A 20,811-nucleotide genomic window follows, 5' to 3' on the forward strand; every position below is an offset into this window, starting at 1 on the left:
CCTCCTCTTAAGCTGACAAATCTTATACACTTCAAGAGCGGCCTTTTTTTCTGACTCCCTCGTCTATGAAGACCAGTGAACTATTTCATCTGCCTCAGACAAAGGGCTCTTGAAAGATATTCTCTTAAATTTATTTTCTCAACCCTGGGGGCATACAATTACTGCTGTTCACTCATGCTTTGTGTGTTTAGATGTTGGAAGGACGCATGTGCTTTCTGTCGTTGTTACAGCATTCCCATGGAAAACTCCAGGCAGCCAGTGTGCTCCCGACTCAGGCTCTGCCTACCACCGGCTGTGGAGTCAGCAAGCCAGACCTTGTTTAGGCGGCTACAAAGCAAGTGGTATCTTTACTATGCTGATAGCTGACCAGTGTGCTGCCTCCCAAGTTCTCATCTGCACTGAGGTGGGTAAACGCAGTAGTGAACTGGAGGAGGACCCAACCACTGCCTTCGAAATTGCAGCTACTTCCTCCCAGCAGCATTCCTCTGGGAGCACATGATCAGCATGTGTCACCCCCCGTGACTCAAAAACTAAAATGCTTTGCTATCCCAAGTGAAACAGGTCACAACTGGAGCTTTGGCTGTGATTCAGAAAAGCACTTGGGTGTCCTTTGCTTTGTGAGCGGTGTGACATAAGGCAATAGGACACATGGACAGTCACAGGATCTGCTGAAGGCTGCCCATCCTAGCGGTGTATTCAATTCCTTCAGTCGTGGGAGAGAAGAGGAAATGGCTGTTAGCACAAGTTTGGCAGCACTGCGGGTTCAACCTGTTAACAGCCCATTGCTGTTTGGATTTGCTCTGCGAGGATGAAAACATTACAATCAAACACATTTTAAATGCAGGAGTCCAGCTTGAGAGACTGATGCAAAAAAAAACCTTGTTAAAACATCTGCTCAACATAAATTTTATTACATCATGTTACAGCAGTGTTGTTACGCTTGGTGATTTGATAGACAATTCAACACCTTGTAGGAAAATACATTCTGGACTGGTCACCTGTTTAGCATGCAACACCCAGTGTCCATCCCTTGCTGAAGCTCCAGCTGTCTGGCACAGTCCCACAGCTGACTTCACACTAACGTAGCAAAAGCCTGGATGTTGTGGGAGCTTTCAGGGGTGCTGTGGATAGCACGGTGGTGGTTTCCGATGCTTCTGTCTCGAATGCTACTTTTGGGGCTGTGCTGAGCCTTGGCTGCGTGGCTCTGGAAGGCCCGGACAGTTCGGATAGCAAGGATGCAGACCACAAAGCTGGCGAAGTACAAACATGCAGCAGCGACACCAAAAAGGCCGACAGCTGCATCACCGCCCTGGACCACACAGTTCATGGAGGTATAACCACGGCGTGCATACAGCCTCTCACGCCTCTTGCAAACTTCTGTGGAGTTCACCTCGCTGACAAAATGCAGGTAGAGGCCGACCGCTGCGATGTACGCCACGCCAGCCAGCAGGTTGAAGGCACATTCGCCTGCCAGCAGCCCAGTCCTGAGCTGCTGGATGGGTTTTGCCCCCACGACAAGGAAGACAAGGGTAAGTGCTGCTGCTGTTAAGCTGAAGGCTACTCCACCGTAGACGCAAGGGGCTCTCATCTGGGTGAACTGCATGTCTAGCTCCCTCACCTCCTTGAGCTCCGTACCCTCAAAGGGGCTATAGGCAGAATTCAGGCTGAAGGAGCCGATACCAAAGCCGCCAAGGGATGTGAAGCCTGCAACAGAGGCTTGGGCAGCACCCACACAGATCAGCACCAGGAGGTTAACTGTGATCTCCACAAACTTCAAAATGCCTGTAAGAAACACAAACATGGGAATAGGTGTCAAAATCACATCTTGTGCAACCAGGGAGTGACAGAAGTACACCAAAACCATAAACAGAGAGCACTGTTACTGAGACAGTCCTCTTGGCTACAGCTACAGAAGAAGAGTGCTACTTTTTTTTTTTTTTTTTAAAAAAAAAAAAAAACCAAACCAAAAAACACAACAAAAAAACCCCTCAGGCTCTCGTGGGTACATTTCAGAGGTTGGGCAAATTACTTTTTTTAATTTGTCACTGTGCTTGATAAATGGATCTTCATGCGGGGAAAGAAATCCATAAAAATTTTACTGTGCTTGTGTTATTGCCAAGGCAGAGAGCACAGTGATTGTATTTTGGCCTGTAACTACTTGGCATAAACACACTGAGCAAGAAATATCCAGTATGAACAAAATGCTGGGATTAAAGATGGCAAAAACCTAGAAGCTTCTTATGGCTTAAAAAATTGTGCAAGTTACTCAGGTCCTTTAAAATGTGTTTACTGCTTTAACTCACACCCTATGTTTTTTTGTCTTTCTAAGTGTTTGTTAATTTGAATTCATTATCTAACCAGGTGCAACTTCTACTTCATCTTCTTCACAGATAAAAATCTCTTCATAAATCTGAAGAAGCAGCTCCTGATTGCACCAAAAAAAAGGAGGAGGGAAAGGAGACAAAAACCACCTTGCACGCAGAGGTAAGTTAAGTGAATTTGATACTGGGTCGTGTGTTCTCTTCCACACCCCCACCTTCAGAAGAAAGCCTTATGACTGCTGAGCTGACTCTTCTTTTTCTTGTGTTTTGCTACTGATCGAGATAAACGTTGTTTTGTTTTTCTTTTTGTGGTAGTTGCCTGTCAGGAAGGTACAGCATCTGTTAGCTATATCTGATTATCCTGTGACAGCTCACTAGGGGTCAGACTAAGATTAGTAAACACGACGGATGGTGAAGCGTCGCATAGCTAGGGTTGCCTGTTTGGGAGATGAAAACCCCTAGTGTATCACGCGTGTTGCTCAAGTTTGAAGTTAATTACAGAATTGTGAATCTTATTATTCCATTGCAGTCTGACAGCCAAGAACATAAGAAGCTCGACACAGTGGTCCTATATTTGTCTTCACAGTGGGGCAGGATCTACGGTTTGCATACAGAATTTCATTTTCTGCCGCTAACATTGACCAGCATGGCATTTTCCTCTTGAGCAATGGCTCAGTTGCTGTCAAGGCTGTATGGGCTTGAAAAGAAAGGGCTGAAGCAGCACACAAGGGAATTAGACAAATTTCTCTCTTGTGTTGCCAGATGCTTCTAACCGAAAAAATCCAGTGACAGCCACCATGAAGGATTATCACAAATTCTCATTCTTCCCCTTCTTATTCCCTCTGCAGAAGACTGAGGTAAGGAGCAGCTTCCTGCTGCTGCCTGCCGGTCACAGGAAGGTGCTTGCAATGGTTTGACAAGAGCCTTTGGCCACCGCAGGAGTTCCTGCTTCCCCCTGCACCCAGACTGGTCCCCTCACTTCTGCTCATGCAGCTGTAGGTAGGTACCGAGCCCATTCACATCACAGCCTTGCAAAGCATCCCAGAAGCACAAAAGGGAGCCGTGATAATGGTGGTTAATAGCTGGGAACAGAATATCTCAGGCTCCGCTTGTCCATGTATGTGTGTGTATACATACATAGGTGCATGCATGTACAGATTCCATATCCTAAAAAGAATTAGGTAGAGCAGGCAGAGAAGATAAAGTGTTCTTGCTGAGGAGGAACTAAGCATGCAGTTCAGTGTATGTGTTCTTCAGAGGTGATGCTGATTTCTGCATGACAACATGCTTTTTCCTTGACCCTTCCACATAACCCTTTCTGTGAAGCAGGGCCATTATCATGCTAGTTATCAAATCTGTTCAGGAGGCCTCAACCATTTCAGAGGAAGTATTTGTGAAGCTAAATTTAAAGAGAAATTTAAATCCTGGTCCATGAGACAGGACTTGGAACTCCTTGTACCAAATTCAAACAATGCAACCAAAAGATTCAATGTTTTCAATGGGTACAGAATCACCGCTTTGCCAGGACTGTTCAAAATATTTTGAAAGAGTAATAGCGGTACAGGACATTCATTGGAACTGGATCAGATATTTTTTGTCTGCTCAGCTGAGCTGTACAATATGCCTTCCAAATACAAGGAGTCAACTTAGGTCCTTAGGGCCCTTGGAAAGTGTCGGACGCAGAAGGCCACTTCCCTTTTTAAGGGCTGACTGCTGATTTCATAGATGCTCCATCAGGAAGCAGTTCTTAGAAGTCTACAGGGAGGAAAGACCATTTGATTAAGGGAAACATAAATTTTAAATATGTTTGGGAACTTGGGAGTTGGGAATTCATGACCAGTCAGCTTTCTTCTACTGCTACCTTGAGAGTTTCCTTTTTGTCTATGACTGCTGAGGCTCTTCTGACCCACTGAGCATCAACTTTTCCTGTACACCACCTTGCTGAGCTTCAGAAAAGGCAATTTTCTGTTGTCAGAGTAGCTATCACCTGCTGCTAACCTCTCCACATTTATAACTGACCCCAATCCTCAATGCCACTGCTCCACAGCTTCCTACAACTACACAAATGCTGTATGCAACCCCTTCACTTCACTGAGCTGGCTGATGGTACCACGACAGGGCTGGCAGAACCTATCTCTTTGCTCATGGGATGACAGATATGATCGGTGTAGGTCTCCTGTATTTTTAAGTGCAGCAGTAGATGCTTTAATGGCATGCTTGAAAAATGTCCTTAGACAGGGCATTCAGGTTGGACTGGTTTTGTCTGTACCTGTACAGTTTTCACAATCACTTGCTGTAGAATTGATTAGAGTAACTAAACAATGGAGAGGGGTTCGTTAGTACTTACTCAACCAGTTATTTGTACCACATAGATTATCTTTTAAAAAAAAAAATAGTTCAGTAACAGCCTCCTATATTAAAGAAAACCCTAAAATGACAAGCAGTATGTAGAACAAAACTGTGAATCACAGGTTTATGACAGGAGCCAGCAGGGTTTGTGAAAGTAGCAGACAGTTAGTGAAAATCCTTAAGGCCTCGTACACCCATCAGGGCTTTGATGGAAATATTAAGCCCTACAGTAGGTTCGGACGTTGACCCAGGCACCCCAAATGCTGCACGCAACCTTGATTGTGATTGTTGCAAGCTGATACCCAATCCAGTTATACTAGTATAAACAGGATAGACAGACTTGAGAAATAAGGAATAAAAGGACAGTAAAGTTTTGAATCTTAGCTCTGTCAAGGTATGTGAACACACATAGTAGCAGTTACCTATGTCCAGCAAATGTACTGCTGGCAAAAAAAGGGCTGAGTTAAAAGCCACGCTTCTGAGTCTGTGCTGCCATTCCTGCTTTCACAGGCCAGTTACCTATAGAGTTAAAGCTTATAGCATAGAGCTTATACAGTCATAGCATCTTAGAGTTATAGCTGCAGAAACTAGAAAGCCAAAAGGTCTTCCTAGGAGGAAATTACTTCTCTCTACAACTATTCCCTAATCTCACGCAAAATGAAGGCATTGCAAAGACTTGAGCGTAAAATGACAGGAGGTCTGAAAATCTCAGAACTCCACTGGTTTAGTTATTTTTTTCCTTTCTCAAGTTCAAAATCTAGGGATCTCTCTAAAATGTTACTGATTTGTATTAAAATTAGCACAGTGAACAGAACAGTTGGCTTTGGGATTAAGTCTCCACACTAAGCAAGTAACGTGACTCAAGTCTGGGCTCCTGGATTTCCATTTCTTTTCCATGCATCTTTCCGGTACTGCTTTTCATCACTGAAGGTGAGGAGAAGGGCTGCAATCTAAAAGAAAGCAGGTGTTGCCGGAACTTCCCAGGAAATGGTTACATTCATTTCATAAAATCTAAATCTGCAATGGATAGCAATTTCAATGTATCATACTTGTTAACTTTGTTTGAATCAGTCTTTTTTTGCTGCGAGTAGGCTTCCTGCTGTAACAAAGAGCAGCCTTCCAATTTATACTATTAATCTACTATTCTCTTCTTCTTTCCTTTCTATACCAGGTGCACCCTGGGCTAGTGCCATGGTATTAACCCACTGAGCAATGGGTTTGTCTCCTGTCAAATGGTGGGCTCCAATGTCCAGCGAAGCAGCCAGGCAGGCTGTTAAGGGTAAAAAAACACAGGCAGCTGACCTTACTCTCTACCCTTGGCTGAGCAGTCACCAGTTTTCTCCCCTGCCCAGTAGTAACTCTGGCCTAGCATTAGGCCCTTCCAAGAGCTGTTTTAATAAATTAAAGTAGCAGGAAACGATTCAACTCTTTTCTTGTGCGCTGCTGTTTTTTCCTGCAACTTGAAGTGACTCACAGCATATCTGATGAGCAATTGTGTTGGCATAAGTTTAGCAGGGGAAATAACACAGTCAGGACCAGAGAAAGACCAGAAACTCTCCTTTTCAGGTGAGATGAGTTGTTAAATCTGCATGCTTTGCCTCATAAAACTATACTGTGGCTGACTGTGTGGTACCCAGTAACTAAACTGTGTAAGCTGTAAAGGGGCGTTTTCATCCAGGCACTGTGGCAGGATGGCCCCAGCGTTCAGCTGCCAGGATCACAGCGTGTGTACGTACGTCTGTACATCAAGTCAAATGATCAATTCATGTTTGTTCCTGCGTTTCTGCAGACGGTACAAATGAATCTTCAGGACAGTCAGTTCTGGCTGTTTCTGTTGAACTCCCCTGACCTGACGAGGACCTGACTAATACAAGAGGCCTTCAAAGTGTTTCCCTCCGCTGCATTTTGGCATGGGAATCACTTTTTTTCCTCTATCGACTGTGCATGGGCTCCTCCTGTCTCTTTAGGTATCATTCCCTCCTCTTCAGTTAACATCCCTGTGTAGTTCTAAGCAATTTTATCTTTGCTGTTCTCCATTCTGGCTTGTTTTCTGCCTCTGCTTCCTTTGCAGGCCACGTACCACCGGGACCAGCAGCACCCAGCTGGCAGCCCTGGGCACGCCCGGCTGCCCCTCTTGGACACCTCAACCCCAGCAGCTGGGCAGCAGTGCAGATGGGTCAGTGGCGCCTGTGTCATGTCCCATTACGGGCCGCTCCAGCAGTAGGGAAGAGAGGAGTCAGAGACTACAAGACACACACATTAGAAAACATTCTCCCAGCCTTCCTTACTGAAAGTTGTCTCTTAGGGTTTTTTCCCAGTTTGGGTAGCTTTCCACTTTTCAGAAGCTGCTGTTGGTTTTTTTTCTCCAAAGGAGCAGGTAAGTATTTTGACCATATATAGTGACTTACAAAAGCAGCAGTCAGTCCTGAAAAGGACCTCAAATGCTGGACTTCTCTTTCCAGTGCAGGTTTGGTGTCCTCCAGTGAGTAAAGGCACAGCTCAATGCACAGCTTTGGTCACCTCTCTGCTAAACTGAGTTAGTGGCAGGAGGAATAGATAAGGGGCAAGGAGGAGAAAACATCAAAGGCAAGAGGGGTTTTATTCTGCTTTTCAAAGCGGACAAAAATATGACGGAAGTGGGAAGGAACCAAAACAGTGGGGGAGAACTGAACAGGGGAAATGAAATGGAGGCAACGGTCACAACAGATTAAAAATATTAAATCTAGATACAGAGTATTAAAACATCTTTCTAATGGTATTATTCCCCTTACGTATACCAGTCCAAAGCAAGATCTTACTGAAACCAGTCACAAGAATTTAACCAACATCACTGATGCAGAATCAGGACAATACACAGATTTGTCATAAACAAACAAATCCCCCCCAAGCTCCCAGCCCAACATTGTTTTTGTAGATGTCTGTTTTTGAGCCAGTGGTAGGAGTTAGCTTTCACTGAGCTACACTGAAATCTCCCTAATGGGGTAATGTTCAAAGGCAGAAAAAACCCCAGCCCAACCCTAAAACACAAGAGTTAGGCAATGTAACACCAACAGAATCTTGGCTTTTCAAAGGACCCAGGGGAACTACATACTCAGAGCCAACTGAAATTAAATGGCACATAAGTGCCCAACACATTTATGCTCATTTGAGATATCCATCTTACTAGGAATTCAATGGGGAAATAGTTTAAAAATTGGTAAAACTAAATGATTTACGTGGTCTAGAAAGATGCATCGTTATTATCTTTTAATAAGTTGCCCCTCTTTACTCAAGATAATCACTCCATTAGGAAATATCAAAGGTTGACCAGCTTTGGTTTTAATGATTCAGAGAAGCCTTACGTTCACAGAGTACTCAGATCCAAATGTATTGTCCTGGTTTTTTCTTTTAAAGAACTACTGTCCAACCTGCTCTATCCCTTTTGTTTAATACTCTCCCATCTTCTAAACAGCGCTGTCCAAATTTCACAGGAAAGGGTGGACTTCACTTGTAGAACTACTGCATCAGCCTCTGTCCCCACAATTTCCCACCACGGTATGACACTACAATTATGTGCTGTCAAGACACGGTTTCAGTACAACCCAGCCCCTGCCTGGGAACAACAGCTTTGGTTTACTTATTCGTAGTAGTTCTTTAAAGCATTGCTTCTAGCATGTTCTTGATTTCTCTCCTGCTAACTGAGCATGAGTCATCTTCCATAATTTTGGAGAGGGTGGGAAGCAAAAGATCTTGCGTTAAACTTGGCAATACCAATTTAAACACAACAGCTGTAAAACGCTGTACGTGTATCTAGCACTGGTAGGTCTCTCTCTGCACAGTCGCCTCGTGATCTGTGTTTCAAGAAACAGCCTTTTTTCTTCCTAATGTACCCACGGTTCTTTCAAGTAGTAAACAAATATCTTGGTATCGAAAGAAATTTGCAGGAGTTTTTTTTTAAAGAAGTTCAGAAAACAATGAAACACTCTTGTTCCCTATGCCAACTTTCCACAGCCACTCCCTCCGTTTGAACTGAAACTGAGCCGCCTTCAGAAGGAGAAAGAGTGGGATGTTACTGCTCTTTGCGTAATCATAGTCTGGCTAAAGGTAGATCAGGTTGGAGGCACCTGTGAACCCGAGCTTCTCATACACTTTACCGATTGCAAGTTGTCACACTTGGTGAGCAGCATTCCTGACAGAGTGGATTCTTCTCCTTTAAGTGAGCTAAGATCACCTGCTCGAGAAATAGAGCTACATTCAAAAGATTGTCAGTCTGTTGTATCAATCAGCTTTGAGAGCCACCTTTTACACAGTTTTTCTTGGTTCCCAAAATTTGGGTCAGATGTGGGGAAGACAAACCCAGTGGTCCTATAGGAAAGATGGTGCAACTCCTGTTCTACGCTGGTAGAGAGCAGACTTAATGAAGATTTCCTAGTAGGGAAGCACGGACTACAGTCTAACACATACCTAACAGCTAACATCAACTTTGCCAGTATCTTCCCCTGCCAACTTAGCCGAGTCTTCTCAGCTGTAGTTCTCCCCTCTCTATAAACAATAGCGTACGTGTTACCACAACACCAAACAGTGGATGAAAAAAATCTGATATAAAGAAGTGGGCAGAGTGAAGTCCCTTATGTTGGCAGGGCAACAGTTTGCTAAAGGTAACATTTGATATCTGCAACCCAGCGTAGCTCCCCTGCATGTTTTTATAGAGCTAAATTCTCATGGCTATTTGTATTCCACAGCAAACAGGACTTACCTCCACGTGAAATACTTTTAACTTCAGAATAGGAATGTTACCTGCAGCTCTGCTCTGCCACTGTATCTTGTTACTGTGCAATTTTAATTAAGCATTTTGAATAACTGGGATTATTTTAATCTATACAGCTCCATCCAATTTCCACCACTAATATTCTGTCTTCACAATTACAAGATTAAAAAACTTGATGGCAAATTCAGCCTGTTACTCACACGGTATTTAAAATATACTTTGAAACAGATAGGAGGAGGAAGCCATCTAATTACAGAGACTATAGGGGACCTTAGTGTTCCCTTCTTAGAACAGAAATATGTTGAAATTAACTGCCACAGGAACAGTGCACGACAGCTTTGAGCACAGTTTAAAGGAGCTAAGCGTGGCAGAACGTAGGGGCAAAAAGTGAAGAAGAAAAGAACTTTCATCCACAAAGTTACCCCCATTAGGCACATTTAATGACCCTTCAGTATTTTTGAACATACATAACCGAAGCTACAGAAGGTTTTTTATTTCAGTTCATAGCCTCTTGCAGACCATTATTCTTCCCCAACATCTCCACAGCACTGGAGGGGATATGAGTGTTCTGTAAAACATTTTTCCCCTGCTGCTCCTGCGTCTGACTCCAAGAAGAAGAGTATCAGGACATAAAGCAACATAACAGCAGCAGTATAATGGTTATGAACAATGGCATAAATCAAACCAAGCATCTAGTAGTGTGAACCCTGTGTTTAGGGTGACTTCTCGTCTCAGTATTCCTTCCAGTCTATGAGTATTTGCCAGCATGAATAGCTACAGGAAAAAAAAAAAAATTGGCTGTTTTGTAAAAACAAAAGCTTATAGATGTTTAAATTTGAATTAATGCTGGCTTGTTAATGCATGACTATATCCTGGAGAAAGTCATTGTTACTCCCTAATTCTATTTCCTCCTCCAAATAAATTCACTTTGATATTTCCTCCTGGCTATGCTTGAAATCGGAGATTTTTCTTGTTGTTACAAACCATAATGCTGTCTTTTTCTAAGAGGAAATTGGTCTGAAGGTTTTAACAATTGTGGATGTTAGAATGTAGGCTAAAGGCATGATTGTTTGGAAGTGCCTACAATATGCTTAGGAAATCTGACACTATTTATGTTGCAAAGCTGTATTCAGGGCAGCAAAGAACAGGGATTCAATTATACTTGCTCCCCCACAAACTGTTTTCTAACCTTTTTAGTGCTGTCTCCCCTAAATTCCAAGTGAGTTGAATTTTTTAAGAAGTTATTAGCTCAGAAATTATGACCAGCACAGAATAATTCTATACAAGGCAAAAGTGCAGGCATTTTCTGAGTCACACACTGACCGAATATGGGAGAAAGTCAGTTCATCTTCACTGTTTAAGCAAAACTAAAGGAAGCATTATCCTGGAATTGCATTGCTTCACCTCTTTCACACCAATATACATAATAAAAATAAAATGGCAAGTTCTCATGGTCAAGTGACCAAATATCTATGACCAGTTTAAGATCAGCAGTTCGCTCAGGTTTGACTCAGATTTTGCTCTAAGTTGAAGGAAGCAGCATGGCAGCTAGCCTTGAACACTTCTCTCGCTCCCTCCGGTAACCAAAAGCACTGAATCTGGTTATATTTTCAAAGGAGCTGAGAGGGGGTCCTTTGAAAGGCAAATATGATTAATAATTTAGTTTTCTGATACAGAAGAGAGAACTACAGAAATTTTACCCTCACTGTGAAAAGCAAGTTGAATGTTTTCTTCTGAAAGAATTTCAGCTCTGAGTATCCCCAGGCCAAAAACTCCTGTTGTTTTCAACATGTGCTGCTTTAAAAGGCATGCACTATCATGCATAAGTTATTGCAAGCAGTAGTTCCTTAGTTGATTAAAGGTTTGTCTTTATCACATGCAGTTTATTTCCAATTCCCATATAATTATATAGAGCATCTAGACAGTTGGACATCAGTCTATAAACTGTTCCTTAAGTCTCCTTCACTACTACAGAAACAGAAAGTAACAAACTTCTGTGTTTGTATTGCCTTTTGAATCTGTATTCTGTAGATCCACAAGTGTGACACACCTAAGAAAAAAAAAATATAGAAACTAGACATAAAGGCAGCATTGCAGGGAAGAGTCAAAAATCTGTTAGAGGGAAGTAATCTGCAAGAATCAGCAGACAGATGAAGAAAGGCAATCCAAGTGGTAGTGCTCTTAAACGATACAAGCTCCTGTGAGATAAAAGATCCTCTCACAGGTTAGTAGTGGTTAAAATAAAATAAACAGTAAGTGGAAACAACCATTTTTCAAATAGAGTTAAGAGAGAAATCTCTGGTTTGTACTACCTGTCACTAGTTATGCCCATGTTAGCAGTGCAATGGGAGTGGATCTGTAGAGTCAAACTGAAGATCTAGGGGCTATACAACAGGCATTTTCTGGGGAGAGAGAAGTACTTCATCTTAGCTCCAGTTTGGTCCAAAGGACACGGTGCCTGCTAGTGGTTACAGCTCACCCGCATTTAGTTTCAGCTGAATGAAATAGTTTGTGCATCCTGAGACGGCTCTGCAACATGGCCAAAGAGCTGTAAGTGGGGACTCCGAAGAGATTCAGCTGAAAAGTACACACCAAACAGCTACAGTAGATGCACAAACTAATGAACTGAAAAGATTGAAAAGTGAGATAGCGAATCCTGTTTTAATAATAATCACAAAAAAATTCTTCATCATTGCCAACTGTAAAATTGGTAGGCTGCTGAGAGTTCAAGCTCTTGAATGAGAAAGTAATGAAATCAGTGTTTAATAAGCAACCTCACACTTCATGCAGGTAACACAAATACACACACATCTACAGAGCACACAGAAGGGTTCTAAACAAATAATTTCCACTCGGGAAAGATATCAGATAGCCTTCTCTGAAAATATCAGCTCAGCATTCACCGATAGTCAAACACCACACAAAAAGCTAGGAAGCATTTGGATAGGACTAAGAACCAGAACCTTTATGCAGATGTCTAACCCTTTTAAGAATTTAACTTGAATTCTGAGTGTGGTTCTGGTCAGCCCATCTCAAAGGGGTACAATGGATCTGGAAAAGGTATAAGGCTGGCAAGCTAACCAGAACTGGAAAGACTTCACCTTTGATAGGGACAGAACTGACTATTCTTCAATCTATGAAGAAGCCAACAGAGCACAGTGACAAAGGGAAGACTTTACTCTAAAATCATAAATCTTATGGAGAAGATGAATATATGAGATTATCATTAGGTATTTTGAATATCATCAGAATCAGAGACACCTTCTTAAAAACATTTTCAGGAACAAAACGGTATTTCTTCAAGTGGTACAAAGAACCGTGGAACTCCTTCTCACAAGATAATGTGGAAGCCAAACATTCAAAATGGGATTCAGAAAAGGATTAAACAAATTCAATAAGTCTGTAAAGATGTATTAAACATAACAGAAGTGAATGCAGTTTTCCAGTTCAAGAAATCCCACCAGTCTGAAGTTTGAAGAAGTTTGGAGCTCACCCTCCCCTTGTCCAAAGTCTGATGGTCCTCCTAAATTTGCACTCCAGTACATTGAGAGGATGCGTAATTAGGTGCCTCATATGATCCAGTACCGCCAGCCACTTGATCCTACCTGAATGCTATGAATAGATATTGCTCATATGTTTTAACATATGTTTTCCTTCTATTTTCATGATTAAAGGATTAAAAAGGAGAAGAACGTTTTGAAGTTTCTTAGATGGTATCAAATGTTCCTACCAGCAAAAGGGGTCAATATCAGTTGTTTCTTCCATTATATTTGGGGTGAGTTTCTTTTCTTAATGCAGTTGTAGGAAAAAAAGGGGGGCAGGGATTAGGGAGGGAAGGTGAGAACAACAAAGACAGGAGAACAATGTCCTTTTTTCTGCTGCTGCTTGCAGCTAAGGCATTTGAAGGCTCCCTGCAAAAATAACTGCTTGTTTCTGAAACTCAGCTTTAGATTTTGGGGATATTGCTGGTGAAAAGCATGGATGAAGAGGGCAGTATCTGGGTGAAGAAAATACTTTTCGGAGTTCTGGTTGTTTAGAATTCCTCTCTAGTTTGCCAAACCTGTACATGTGCACATAGAGCATAAGTCTATTTCCTGGGCAAAAGTAAAAAAAAAAACCAAACGCCAAATCCAAACCATAATGAAAGTAGAGCAATGCATGGTCAGAAACCAAGGTTGACAATTCAGTTGTTGCTTTGGAAAAGTCTGTGGTACATCACCTCCTAGCCTTGTTTGATATCAGTTTATTTTAGAATTATGTTGACTGGGAAGGGGGAATTTCACCAGAGTGCTGATAAATCATTGGCAAAAGAAAGAGATGGTTAAGAACTATTTACAGGAACTTTTCATGCTGAAAGAAGTAACTCACATGTACTGACTTTTCAGTAAACAATTAATGTAGCTTTTCCTTTATAATGTTTACTGTGACTGCAGGGAATACAGAATTCTGCAAAACAATTCTAGGAAATTCTGCTAAATCTTGGTATGCAAAAAAATTAAACAGGGGAGTAACATTCTCATAATCTAATCAACCTCCAATATCTTTTCATTTTTTGAAATAAAACTGCCAATGAAAGGGTTTATTTTCTGCATGATCTCTTTTCTCTCCTCCCGTGCAAGCTCAGGCATTAAATTCTGGAAAATACTGAGCAATACCTGAGGAAGGGGTGGGAGTAAAATCATCACTGTCAACTGATGTATCCAAAACTAGGACATTTTGAAAATATTAACGATATATAATGCACTGAAATAACAAGAAGCAAAATGCAGGGGCAGGGGGGGACACGACATGACACCTAGCAAGTCATATTAAGCTATCCATGAGTCTAAACAACTAGTGAAACTGATAACTAAAAGTAACTCACCACTTCATTTTTCTAAAGCTGTGATAAAATAAGGCATGGGGTTTTCTAGAGCTTCTCAGACAAGTTAAAATAATCTAGTATTGTTGAAGAAGAAACTGCTGATACAATTTTATCAAGGATAAACTATCAGTATGGCTCTGTATCATTAAATATGTTCTGCTAGCTGTTGGAGTTAAATTTCCTTGAAACGAAAAACAAACCGCATACAAATACACGGAACATACATATGAGAGAAGATAGTTCAGCTCACTCTTAAAATTGTCCACATATTCACATACCGAGAAATATTAAGAACAAATTGAGTGTGTTACTTCACTTTCCTTCATGGAGTGAAGAAATAATCTAACTATGTATTTTAATTTACTTCCAGTAACTACACTCTTCATTTGTTTCTCTACTGGAGGACACTGAAAGGCTCTTTACAGCGTCTGGACAAAGACTTTGCACCTAGCTGCAAGTTTCAACTTAGACTGCAGTGGGTCTTTCCTACAAACAAGGTGAGAATGCTTGTTATCCTGGAAGAGGAAGAACTTTAAAGGAGTAATGGATATTTTAGCAACATTTTTTTTTTCAGTTTATGGAAATGAGGTTGCTAAGTGTTAAGGCCAATTTCCTCCCACATAATGTTCATTTGTCTGCTTGTTGTAGTCACTTTCCAGCTATGAACAACCAAGTTATTTCTGAAGAGCTGCTTTACTGGATTCATGTCCATGAAACAGTTTTGTCTCCCACAACGTTGCTATATATATATATATATATATATATATGTATAACTGATGACTGGATTAAATCCAGAGTTGATAAAGTCTGAGAAGAATATGTGAGAAATGAACTAGCACCAAAGCTTCAACAGCCATGTTTAAATGACCTACAGAGGCAAGTTCTATTTTATTCTTAAATCCCAAAGGTTAACCCTTGCTGCGCAACCTGAGTGTTTACACACATGACCCACTCTGAATCTCTGGATGCATATTCTGGAGATGCACTTTCAAGTATCTAAATATCTCTGTAAATCTTGCCTTTTGATGCCTAAAATGTGCTAGTAACATGCAGTTATGCCATTCATTAACCCTCCCAGTTGTTAGGGTTTTTTTAAAATATTCCTCTAACTTTACTTTGTTGTGCTTCTAAACACAGAAAACAAAATCAAAACAAGTCCTTGGAAGGAGAGGGGTGGATGGCAGACAATAAGAATCGCACATACCTCTTGTTGTGCATACCTTTGAACACTTCATTGAGAAGGTTTCCTTGGGAGGATAACACTCTGGTGGTGGGCCAAAATATTCCCATGCTGCTCCTGAGGTTTTAGAGTAAGAGTCTGAGCAAACAGTAGAATTTCTTGAGTGCTGGCCACCTCGGATGTCTTCTGTTGATCTACAATGGAGTAAATGACTAATGTGTATTAATTAGATCATGATCTCTCCTGAACATTAGAACATGAGAAACTGGCAGATGCTCCTGTTAGTGAAACCAACTAGTCTGCTTCATAGGTATGTGATCTTTTTCGCTTGCATGTTTTGAAAGCAAATATCCCAAATACTTCCATAAATCCATGTTCACAAGAATATTTGCACTTGATGGTTCTTATTTTGGAAAACTATGTACTCATGGAGTAGGCTGGCTGAATTGTTTAGGTTGCAAAAGGTAGCAGCGAGGAAGGTATGGGAAGAGTTCCTGTACCCGTAAAAAAACGAGTAACAGCTTGTTCATGAAAAACAGACATTTCTAGCTAGTCCACGGCAGCCCAGAGAATAAAAATGAGAAACATTTTCACATAATAAACGCATAAAGTAGCACAACTATTTCATGGGCAAGCATTTTGTCAAGTTTTTACTTCCAATTACTATGGTTCACAAAGATGTCTTTTAAAACAACAAAAGCTATTAAAAGAAACAAATAAAGATTTTAAAGTGGGAAAAAAATTGGCCTTTTTTTTTTGTGTGTGTGGGGTGTCTTTGATATTTGAAGAGGAATCTAAAATCAACCCCCCAAAAATCAATTTCTCATGTCTCTGATTAGAATCTTCATTCACATACTTCAAAATGGAATTGCCTTTGCTGCAATGATGTGCAGCTCCACATCTGAAGCCTGATGATGTTTAAGGTTGGTGAGATTTAGATTATTCTATGGGAAATGTGCAATTTTCCCTTTTTAAACTAAGTTGACATTCAGGTTAAAAGAAACTGACTGTAAATTGTTTTGTGTCTGGTCTGATCTAAATGTTTTCCCTCATTTGAAGGAGCTTTGGAGCTTGCCTTTTTCAAGGTACAGCTGGATGGTTTTGTTATTAAAGGGTATTTTAAGTCTCATTCAGCATTATTATTTTTAAAAGTCTTCCTAGTAAGTTTTTATCTTTAATTTCTTATCCACAGATCAGCATTTTCAACTACAGTTTTGTTTCTTAGTATCACTGGACTTCACTAAGGTTTATCTTCATGCAATTCCAGATTCAAATTTACAAATATTATCTCATTTATCCACATTAAATCATGTTCTTTGTAGCTTTTACATTTTAATTAAGACATTCAATAACAAGACCAATGCTAACATCTCCACATGTAGTTGCCAACAGCTCTATTTGGCCAAAACATTTCTGATTTTTCTGACCTTTGTCCTGTGTCTTGTGCAACCACCAAAGCATCCTGCGCAGCTGTGTCACATAAATTAAATAAGCTGTGTGATTTATAAGACTTCCAGTTAACTTGAAAGCAATCCCTTTGGTACTTCTGATGCAGCTGCTTCTCTATTGTATCCTGCTACTTGCCAGAAAACAAAACAAGACAAGACAAAAACAAAAAACCAAAACACCCCCCCCCCCCAATGTTCAGCAACAGAGTACAATTGGGGAGGGGGGAGGAATTCTTTCTTTTAGATGCTTTTTTTCCTCACAGTGGCCTATTCTGGCCACCTCTGCTCCTGTTTTCCTTCAGGACCTTCCAGTTCTGGGTAATGCAGCTCTTTCTTCTCAGCAACGAGAAGGAAGCTTGCTATAGGAGTTTCAGAAAGAAATGCAAGAAATACTCTGGCTAGAAAGTTGTGCTCTTAAGGGATGAAAGCATTAGGCACCCAAATTACAGCTTCCATGAAACTCTTCCTATCTATTCCATTACAGTATCTGGAGGTCTTTTGGGTCAATCAGCCTAAGTCTTTGCCAAAATACTGAAATCTCCTTACAAAACAGCTGGTTTTGTCATGAAAGCTAAGGCAGGCAAAATGTTGTTAATTTAAGCCAAACTCCATCAAAACAACTGATAGAAAAGTTTTTTGATCAGTTGTAGTGAGGGCTGGTGCCCCCCAGATTCTCAGCTTGACTCTAAAAATTATCTCCATGGCTATTACAGATCTGTAGCTGCAGCTTCTCCTCCTCTAATCCCCAGCGGATACAGGGATGGTCTGTTGGCCTTTATGGTCCATCCACCAATTTTCAGTCTACATGTCTAGTCATTTAAAACTAACAGTAAAAACAAAAAGTCCAGAGAAGCACTTCATTAAGAAATGGTGGTTTAATTTATACCTATCCTTTCATACATTGCTTATATTATGCTATGTATGAAAAAAACCCACACAAGACTTCTCAAAAACCTAACACCCTTTTTTTTTTTTTCTCCTCTCCATAGTGCAATTAATACATTCCTGGCATTCTCACTTCCAATATGTTGAAGATAATTTAACTATAACCCTCCTGATCTCTGCTTTTGCTAAGAACAGTCATTCAGCCTCCGAGGATGATTCTTAGGCTGACCTTTGTTCCCATTTCTCTCTGATTTTCTTGATTTAAGAGAGAGAGAAGAAAACTTCATTAGCTATTTTCATAATACAATAGGATTACCACCATCCAAATGTTTTATACTTAGCCATAAGCACTCTTTCTAGTCCACATAGCAGTCTTCACTGGTACTTTTATTCTCATCCTGTTTTTCTTGCTAAAATTTATATTATCAGGGAGTATTTTAGCTTTTCAATAACCTTAATTATATTTTTCTCCTCTCTCTCTTTACCTCTAGTCTTAAATTGCCCTACAATCATCCCTCCAGAGACTAAACTGGAGAGATGAACATGTTACTGCCATGACCAATTTGCCAGTGGTATTTAAAGATACAGACCTCTCTCCTACAATGCAGCTGCTGGCATGCCCTTAAAGGAAAACAGCCTAAGCTCACATCTAATATGCTGCAGGCTGGCCAGGCTGGAAGGAGAAGTGTAATATCCTAAGAGTTTATTTGTCACTCTAAACCTGTTATTTGATCTGATTATTGTGGTGATAGGGGCTGAGCCACTATCAAGTGCTGCAAACAGCCTTAGACACTTCAACAAACTCATTTATTGACTGTGACTACCAAAAGCAATTTTGTTTTAAATTAATATGAATTTGTTCACAGCTGAACTAGAGCAACCAGAAGGTTCAGTAAGTCCCTATGCTGGCCTCAGTCAAGTAACATTCTCATTTAAGCAAGGCATATTTGGCAAGCCATGGCTTGTTGTCACCTGCTGACCAGCCTCTTCAGGAACTGTACTAAGACACATGGCCACACTTTGCTTACTTGTGACCCAACTTGATCCAGATAACCCCAGGAAATTCACATCAGTGCCTGTGTCACACAGCCTATCTTTCCGCCCCCTCTCACGTTCAATACAAAGAAAAAGGTTCAATTTCTAAGTGTAAAATAGCTCCCTGATTCCAAATGTGGCATGCTCATGCTTCACAATTTCAAGGTTGAGTAATTGCTTTCCTTATTATTGTAATATGATATTTCATAGCTGAAAAAGAAGATGACAAATGCTATAGACCTGCTGTGATACGTTTCTTTAAGGTGATAAAGACAGACCTGCTGTGATACGTTTCTTTAAGGTGATAAAGACATACCTTCCATTGTACAGGTATGGTTTTCTCACTTTTCTGTCTTCCTCATATCTATCAGATCCATGGTTCTCACGGTGCCCATGTTGCTTATCTTGGTATCGTCTCCCGGCATGAGACATCCTGTTTCTTACATGTATTCTTTCTTTCCACAATAACTTCCTGGACCAGAGAAATAAAACCGGTTCATTTTACGGCTTTACTCAAAGTTATTCATTGACCAGCACTCACATCCATTTCATGCTCATCCAAGACTTTAGTACAGACTTCCTTAAGAAGTGAAAAAAGAAAGCCCCCTTAAACTACATGTACAGTAACTTCATTAAAGGACAAAACTTTTATTTACATTTTCCTATTCATTGAGTAATTGTGATGTTTCTATGTTCAACATTCATTGCGCTCAGCTTATGTACTAGGTCTGCTCCTACCCTCCAAACTTTGCTGCAAAGACAAGACGTGGTGTCCACCAAGAATGTGAAACTTGGCCTCTCTAATGCACTTAACCCTGCAAACACCAACATATCGCACGAGTGTGCACACGCGGGAGGGCAAACCTGAACGCGCAGGTGTGAGCCTTGTCCTGGAAGGTGCCCGGAGGTGGGCACACGCCGGGGCACACCGGCACAGCACCGAACGTTGCCTGTGAGCTGGGTGAGCATTAGCTAGGGGCAAAGCTGGGCTGGGCTGACAGCAAACTGGCAAGAAGACAGGTCTTCAATAATCTGGTTATAAATGTCACAGGGATGTTATTTCCTGAAAGCATCTTTCCCCACTTCAAGTGCTGTACACTTGAGGCCAAACCAGTAAAAAACACCGAGCTGAAGTGTCTAAGCGACCTTTGCTCCCACCTGCCCTCGCCACAGCCCTTCGGCGTTACAGGGGAAGGGCCTGCAGTCGAACCAACGCTGGCTGCTCACGCTGAGGACTTGCTTAACGATTTCGCTCTGTTAGGGTGTCACTGAAGGAATAAATTAATGTTTGTTTACAGCTAACAAAGAGGCAGTGCCTTCCTCCGCGGGGGCTCACCCCCTCAGCTCGGGAGGCAGAAGCCGCTCAGCAAGCAGCAGCCCCGCGCCTTCCCCCACGGCCCCGTCCCCTCAGCGCCACGGCAGCAAAGCCGACCCCCCTGCACCCCCTGGGGGCGACCCCGCCGGCGGAGCCCCGGCCCGAGGCCCCGGCGCTGAGGCCGCGGGGGCTGCCCCGTAGCCGGGCACTCCCCTGCCCACGTCCCGCCGGGGAAAGTTGCGCCCTTCGCCGCCATCCGCCCGCCTCGCCCCCACCTGCCCCTCCGCCGCCAGCCCGGCCCTCAGCGCCCCCCGCCGCCCCTCACCTGAGGGCAGCGCCCACCGCCGCCGGCCCGCCCCGCAGCAGCTCCCGGGCGCAGCCGGGCCCGCCCTCCTCTCCCCGGCCGCCACCTCCGCCCGCCTCCCTCCCGCGGAGGTGCTGCCCTGCCCGCCCCGGCCGCGCCGCCCGGGCCCGCTCGCCGCCCTGAGGGCCATGGGAGGGCTGCTGCCCCCCGCCCGCCACGGCACGGCACGGCCCGGCCCGGCCCGCCCGGGGGGGAGGGCTGGTGGCGGGGAGCGTGGGGCAGCCGGGGGCTATGTTTCATCTCATACAGTCAGGCCCCCGTGCACCATGGTGCTGAGGCAGAATCTGGTGAGCGGGGCACTGA

At 42.4% G+C, this 20,811-nt stretch overlaps 1 protein-coding gene across 2 annotated transcripts; it reads right to left on the bottom strand.

Annotated features, from left to right (window-relative positions):
• Positions 1-901: 901 nt before the first annotated feature.
• Positions 902-20,528, bottom strand: LOC130146915 (MARVEL domain-containing protein 3-like). 2 transcript variants are annotated; one of them, XM_056333552.1, is made up of 4 exons: positions 20,470-20,528; positions 19,146-19,301; positions 15,486-15,655; positions 902-1,782 (listed from the first exon to the last, which is right to left on the bottom strand). In XM_056333552.1, exons 2-4 carry the CDS (start codon positions 19,259-19,261, stop codon positions 1,073-1,075), a joined length of 996 nt encoding a protein of 331 aa, XP_056189527.1. In that variant the 5' UTR covers positions 19,262-19,301; positions 20,470-20,528; the 3' UTR covers positions 902-1,072. The 2 variants fall into 2 exon arrangements, with proteins under 2 accessions (XP_056189527.1, XP_056189526.1); XM_056333551.1 differs by lacking the exon at positions 20,470-20,528 and adding an exon at positions 19,988-20,146.
• Positions 20,529-20,811: the final 283 nt, after the last annotated feature.

Source organism: Falco biarmicus, chromosome 3, assembly GCF_023638135.1.
Source record: "Falco biarmicus isolate bFalBia1 chromosome 3, bFalBia1.pri, whole genome shotgun sequence".
Classification (NCBI taxonomy): domain Eukaryota; kingdom Metazoa; phylum Chordata; class Aves; order Falconiformes; family Falconidae; genus Falco; species Falco biarmicus.

What these genes read in the sequence shown, in the direction of transcription:
- LOC130146915 (XM_056333552.1), bottom strand. Translation starts at nt 19,261, where the DNA reads ATGTCTCATGCCGGGAGACGATACCAAGATAAGCAACATGGGCACCGT. An exon ending in CCATACCTGTACAATGGAAG is followed by an intron (nt 15,656 to 19,145) that starts GTATGTCTTTAT and finishes ACTCCATTGTAG; the next exon opens with ATCAACAGAAGACATCCGAG. An exon ending in AAAGGTATGCACAACAAGAG is followed by an intron (nt 1,783 to 15,485) that starts GTATGTGCGATT and finishes TGTTTCTTACAG; the next exon opens with GCATTTTGAAGTTTGTGGAG.